Source organism: Perkinsus marinus (genome assembly GCF_000006405.1).
Source record: "Perkinsus marinus ATCC 50983 genomic scaffold scf_1104296966692, whole genome shotgun sequence".
NCBI classification, from domain to species: Eukaryota; Perkinsozoa; order Perkinsida; family Perkinsidae; genus Perkinsus; species Perkinsus marinus.
The window spans coordinates 1-5,390 of record NW_003203821.1 but is presented as its reverse complement, the minus strand read 5'-3'; the positions used below and the strand labels follow the sequence as shown (position 1 = coordinate 5,390).

Here is a 5,390-nt window from a genome sequence, read left to right as displayed (position 1 = left end):
TCGCTTTGGTAGATCTCGCGCGCTATCCAAGGACACACTTGATCTTCATTTTGTAGTTCCGACGGATGGTCTCCGGTTCGGCCGACACCCCCGCATCATAGTAACCAACGAGGTCCCCTGAGAGGGATAAGATGCGGAGTTGCTCAGAGAGACAACTCACCAAGTGCTCTGGACATGGCTAAACCTGGATAGGGTTTGCCTTGTACGTAAACCCGATGGCTGACATCATGTGGGCGTTTGTGAACGGCACCACCACGTGCAATGATGCGGGCTCTCTCTAGCGGCAAATCTGAAATGAGCATACACATGGTGCCCTCGAGGGAAGGATCATCGACCTGGCTTGTGATCCGAGGTGAGATCAACAGCAAGGAGACTTCCATTGGCTGAGCTCCTCTGGGCGAGGACACAACGGCTGTCCCCAACATGGGCGACGTAGAGGCATTGACCGCCTGACAGTGTGGCCTCATCATCATCCTTCTCGAAATGAAGGACGACCGTGCCTGAGACCAGCGAGTAGAAGCCCCAAACCCGACGGGTAAACGGTTACAGGTAGTCCCGGAAACAGCAGCGTCCAATGTGCCGTCACGTGTGGTCATTTCGAGCATCTGCTGGGTGGCCAGAAACGCATCACGGAGTGCAGTACGAGGGTCCGACCGAAAGGAGGGGTGCTGATCGCGATGAATACAAGTGTATGTAGGTCGAGGAAAGGCTAGTACACCAACGAGATGCTTGGGGAGGTACTCCTTGACGAAGTTGCTCACGTCGTGGCCCTTCTTGCCGTGACCGTCGAACACGCCATAAATGGACACATCGCCTTCAACACGAATTACCAGGAAGGAGTCCTGATTGGGACCTGAGGGCGACGATGAAGTGAATGCGAAAGGCCAGAGACAGCACTCACTGACAGGTTTGAGTCCCTTCTTGCATGCGAAACCCACCAGACTGCTTCGGAAATGATCAGAGTCGCCTTGGGCTCTGAAGACGTTTGTGGAAGGAGCACTTGCAGTTGAGCTCACAGTAGGTCCTTGTCGCCGAAGCTCTCTTGCTTGTGCATCATCTTGTCGGTAGTAGAACCGATGGAAAAGCGTCGACTGCCACGGCGAGAGGACGAACGTGTCAATGCGGGGTTCGCCTCCCTGCTGTCGGGGGAATCTAGGTCGCTCCCTGGCAAGATACGGAGTAGGCCCGATCAGAGCCCAGGTGGAAGGTGTACTGAAAGTATTCTCCTTGCTGGTTGATGAAGATGCGAGTAGCTCTAGGAGGCTGCAGGATACGAAGCCTCTGAGGGGGGAGACCAATACGGGTAGAGTAGAGGGAAAGGGACATGCCTGTTGTCATCATTATCAGCAACCTCCTGGGCATCTTCGACAGAGGCGAGACTCAGTCTTCGACTACGACGAGATGCAGTAATGGTGACGGCTAGGGGAGAGGACATAGGGAGAGGGGAGTAAAAGGCTGAAGACATTTCTGTGTGAACAAGTCATCCTATTTGTTTGATAATGTCCATCAGCGCGGCTCAATTGTACAATTTACGAGAACTTTGTTAAGGGAACAGAATTCAGCACGAAATCTGATTAATGAAAATTTCATCAACTTTTAACACTCAAGCGAATGAACAGATCCTCCAGAGAAACGGAGGTTTGTGAGCTGACAGACGAAAGTTTCATTTTGCGCTTCGCTCCGCTAAGATTCAACCGCGCGCGCCCCATCCCTCAGCTCCGTAGTGGGACGAAAAAAAAGCTCTTCTGTCTCCATTGTAAGTGAGTTTATTACCTCGTCCTCAACCTTCGCACTAATACTACGTACCATTTTTCAGCCCGTCTCCCTGGGGGAGCTCTGTTTATTCGTTTGACTAGTTAAGGCTGTTGATGATGAACGTTGTTGCACTTGTGACTCGTATAATCTACCATGCCAGACTACGTGGATAATTCTGTTTCACAAAAAGACGTCGTCCTCGAGCAGTTATTTATAGTAGTCATAATGCCTTCCCCTAAGAATCTTGCAGGTGCCCATCCCGCCGCTTCTTCACCGAAGAAAGCTAAGACACTGGACGCTTCGAACCAGTTGGAGGCCTTGAAGAACATGACTTCTGTTGTGGCTGATACAGGTGAGAAGAGTGGATCTCGGAGCTATACCTTTTGCAAGTCCTACAGTACTCTTCTGAGGGCCAAGCCTCTGGTGGCTCTCCATAATTGGATTTTCCCCCATAGGCTGGTGGTGAATGCGTCTAACAAAGTTTATTTCGACTTAGGTGATTTCGATAAGATCAAACAGTTCCGTCCTGATGATGCTACTACCAACCCTACTCTGCTGTACCAGGCGGCTCAGATGCCCGAGTATGCACATGTGATGACCAAGGCCATCAAGAACGCTCAAGCTCAGAATCTCACCGGAGAAGCCCTGGTTGACGAGGTAAGAGCTTTCTACTTGATCTCTTCTGAGTGCATCTATGCTAGGTCTGTGACCAGTTGGCCGTGAGCTTCGGTTTCGAGATTCTGCAGATCGTCGATGGTTATGTCTCGACTGAGTGCGATGCCAACTTGTCCTTCGACAGACAGGCTAGTCTTAATAAAGCAAGAAAGATCATCAGCATGTAGGGGGGAAGAGTTGGAATTGGTGTGGTATGGATTTTGTTCAGGTATGAGTCCATGGGCATCTCTCGTGATCGTATTCTCATCAAGATGGCTTCGACGTGGGAGTGCATTCAGGCGTGTAAGGAGCTTGAGAAGGAGGGAATTCATTGCAATATGACTCTCCTCTTCTCATTTGCCCAGGTAATGGGCCTATTTTGTATCTTGCATGGTCGACCTTAAGATTCACATCTTAGGCCGTTGGAGCTGCCCAAGCTGGTGCCACCCTCATCTCGCCCTTTGTTGGCCGCATTCTCGACTGGTATAAGAAGAGCACTGGAAAGGCCTCGTACTCTATGGACGAGGACCCGGGTGTTCAATCAGTGAGGAAGATCTATAACTACTACAAGAAGTACGGCTACAATACCATTGTTATGGGCGCTTCCTTCCGTAACACGGATGAGATCCGTGGCCTTGCTGGTTGTGATAAGCTTACTATCTCACCAAAGCTGCTCAAGGAGCTTCAGGACAATACTGATGTGAGCGGTATGAAGAGGTATCTAGACCCGGAGAGGGCTGTGGCTGATACCGACAAGCTGGCCGACCTTACTGAGCCTGAGTTCCGTTGGATGCTCAACGAAGACGCCTGTGCTACGGAGAAGTTGGCAGAGGGTCTGAGAAATTTCAATAAGGATTTGCAGAAGCTGAAAGACGTGGTCCGAGCTAAGCTGGCGGAGGCTGAAAAGTGAAGATATGAAAATATCAATTTATAGTTGGTGAAATTCCCCCTGTAAACTTTTGAGTGTGATGACGATGAAGATTTATTATGTTGATTTTCTATACTGTTTATGTCAAGGGAACGCACATCGACTCGTACTGGTTTCCGTGTTCCGAGATGGGCTATGATGCGTTCAACAATATCGGGTTTATGCTGGTGATGATACTCTCCTGTTTAGACTGAGGCTTTTAGGTTTCATATGGCATCGGGTTTATGATATGTATTGTTGATATTATTGGGTTAACTTAGTGGTATTTCTGGTTCTCTTCAGAGGATAGGGATGAAATAGTTGTTGTTGTTGTATCCCCTAGGGCCACAGGCGCTTCGCCAGCTCTGGCGTTATGACCGGCCCGAGGGCATGTTCAGACTCAATGGTGATTTCTGTATACTACATGCCGTACTACTGCGCGTCCCTATCACTTGTTATTTTTGAGGGAAATAGCGGTTGTGAATTTTAATACAGTTTTGTTGTTGTTATAATGGTTACCGCTTCCCGGTTGGATGGTGCTGAAGATGATGACGGGGGTCGTGGAGGGGTCCAATTCAGTGAGAGGGATATGGGTCGGATAGCACCGGTGGACCGGGATGAACTAGAGGTAAAGCATACTAGGCTGATGGAGAGGACGGGAGCATTTGCGAAGCATATGGAGATAGCTGGGCAGAGTAGGGAGGTGGTGAAGTGGCGGAGGAGTGGTATGGTGTTGGTTTTTTAGATGTATCTGGTGCTGGTCTGGGTGGTGTTATCCTCTCAAATTTAACGGTGTGGGCACCTAATAAAAGTGAGGAAGCGTTTTATGAATTTTGCTTGCTGATGTAAACGCCTTGTCGTCGCAGACCGACGGCCGGCAACCAACTCTACAGGGAGGACGAGTGAGGTTACTTCTAGGAGCGCACCGACGTCGTCGTCGTTGGAAGCGCGCACGCCCGAGGAAGGTGCTGTAGTTGGGGGGCATCAAAAGGAGGGGGATTGGTGGCGATGGTACGGTACTTGAATGGATGGGAAACGTATAGGCGTATATAGGGTCGTTTTAGGGGAAAACGTATTCGGCGTTGGTCGCCGCATAGGAGACCACGTAAACCGGTATTGCCTAAGCTGGATTTGGGTATGGTAGCGATTCGCGAAGGGGTGATGAGCAGTGGGAGGAGGGTCCAAGCGGCTGCTAATAAGTTTTCGGGGAGGGTCTATGGCTTTAATCCGACAGAACATAGCGCTCTAGAAGACTGTGTTTATTGTGCTGGAAAGTCGGCGGTGGTCACGGCTAGAATGCCTTGGGAGTTTTATGATAGAGTCGAGACGGATGAGGAGTATAAGGCGTATGAACGACTGTTCACAGATCGGGCATCGCTCTCCTCGCATAGGGTAGGTTGATGTTGTACTTCGTGTGTGCAACTTCACTTTCACTTGCATAGAGGCTTTTGATCTGGTTTGGCGAGCAGTGTTTAACTCTGTGTTCACTTTCCTCAGCTGAGCTTGGGAGTTTCCTCACTAGTGATAGAAGTCTACATATGAACTAGGGTAGAAATGTACAGAAACCAATGAGAATTCCCCGAAATTTCCCTAGAGTTTCCGTGAAGGTTTTGTTAGAAAGTAAGTTCAAGCAAGTGCACGAAATGAGAAATATGTTGGTGTATTCTGATGTTATCGATCGAAGCGTATGTTGTGAGACTCAGATGGTTCCACCCACGAACCAGTCTCGTTCTTTCCTTTGTTTAAGTCTTGTCCCAAGTTGGTTGGGGGACGCTAGCATATGGAAACATATCCCGTGACGTAGTTAGTGTGACCAAACATGATCTGTGAACCTAGGGCCCAAGGTGAGACCCGGAGAGGGTTCGGGTTCACAGTGTTTGGCCCTCTCCCACACTCCCAACCAACTGTCTGGTGATGGGCAGAGGTGACTCGAATTGAGAAAACGAGTCTTGAATATTGTCACCAACATATGTGGTTGACCATATTTGCATATATATGCAAATATGGTTACAACGTAGATATCTGTATATTATCACTCCTCACGGTATGCTCTATCGAATGATACTAAAAAATT

The 5,390-nt window shown here is 49.2% G+C and overlaps 3 protein-coding genes across 3 annotated transcripts; 2 read left to right on the top strand and 1 right to left on the bottom strand.

Moving 5' to 3' along the window:
• Positions 1–22: 22 nt before the first annotated feature.
• On the bottom strand, positions 23–1,057 carry Pmar_PMAR017991 (protein phosphatase 2C, putative; the record flags this gene model as incomplete). The annotated part of the gene is made up of 7 exons (XM_002768998.1): positions 23–117; positions 161–289; positions 336–500; positions 548–668; positions 717–853; positions 902–975; positions 1,017–1,057. The coding sequence occupies 7 exons, from the start codon at positions 1,055–1,057 to the stop codon at positions 23–25; spliced, it is 762 nt and encodes a 253-aa protein (XP_002769044.1).
• Positions 1,058–1,980: 923 nt separating this feature from the next.
• Positions 1,981–3,319, top strand: Pmar_PMAR017990 (Transaldolase, putative; the record flags this gene model as incomplete). The annotated part of the gene is made up of 5 exons (XM_002768997.1): positions 1,981–2,107; positions 2,252–2,412; positions 2,457–2,593; positions 2,639–2,774; positions 2,828–3,319. 5 exons carry the CDS (start codon positions 1,981–1,983, stop codon positions 3,317–3,319), a joined length of 1,053 nt encoding a protein of 350 aa, XP_002769043.1.
• Positions 3,320–3,827: 508 nt separating this feature from the next.
• Positions 3,828–4,165, top strand: Pmar_PMAR017989 (hypothetical protein; the record flags this gene model as incomplete). Its single annotated transcript, XM_002768996.1, has 2 exons — positions 3,828–4,011; positions 4,062–4,165. The coding sequence occupies 2 exons, from the start codon at positions 3,828–3,830 to the stop codon at positions 4,163–4,165; spliced, it is 288 nt and encodes a 95-aa protein (XP_002769042.1).
• Positions 4,166–5,390: the final 1,225 nt, after the last annotated feature.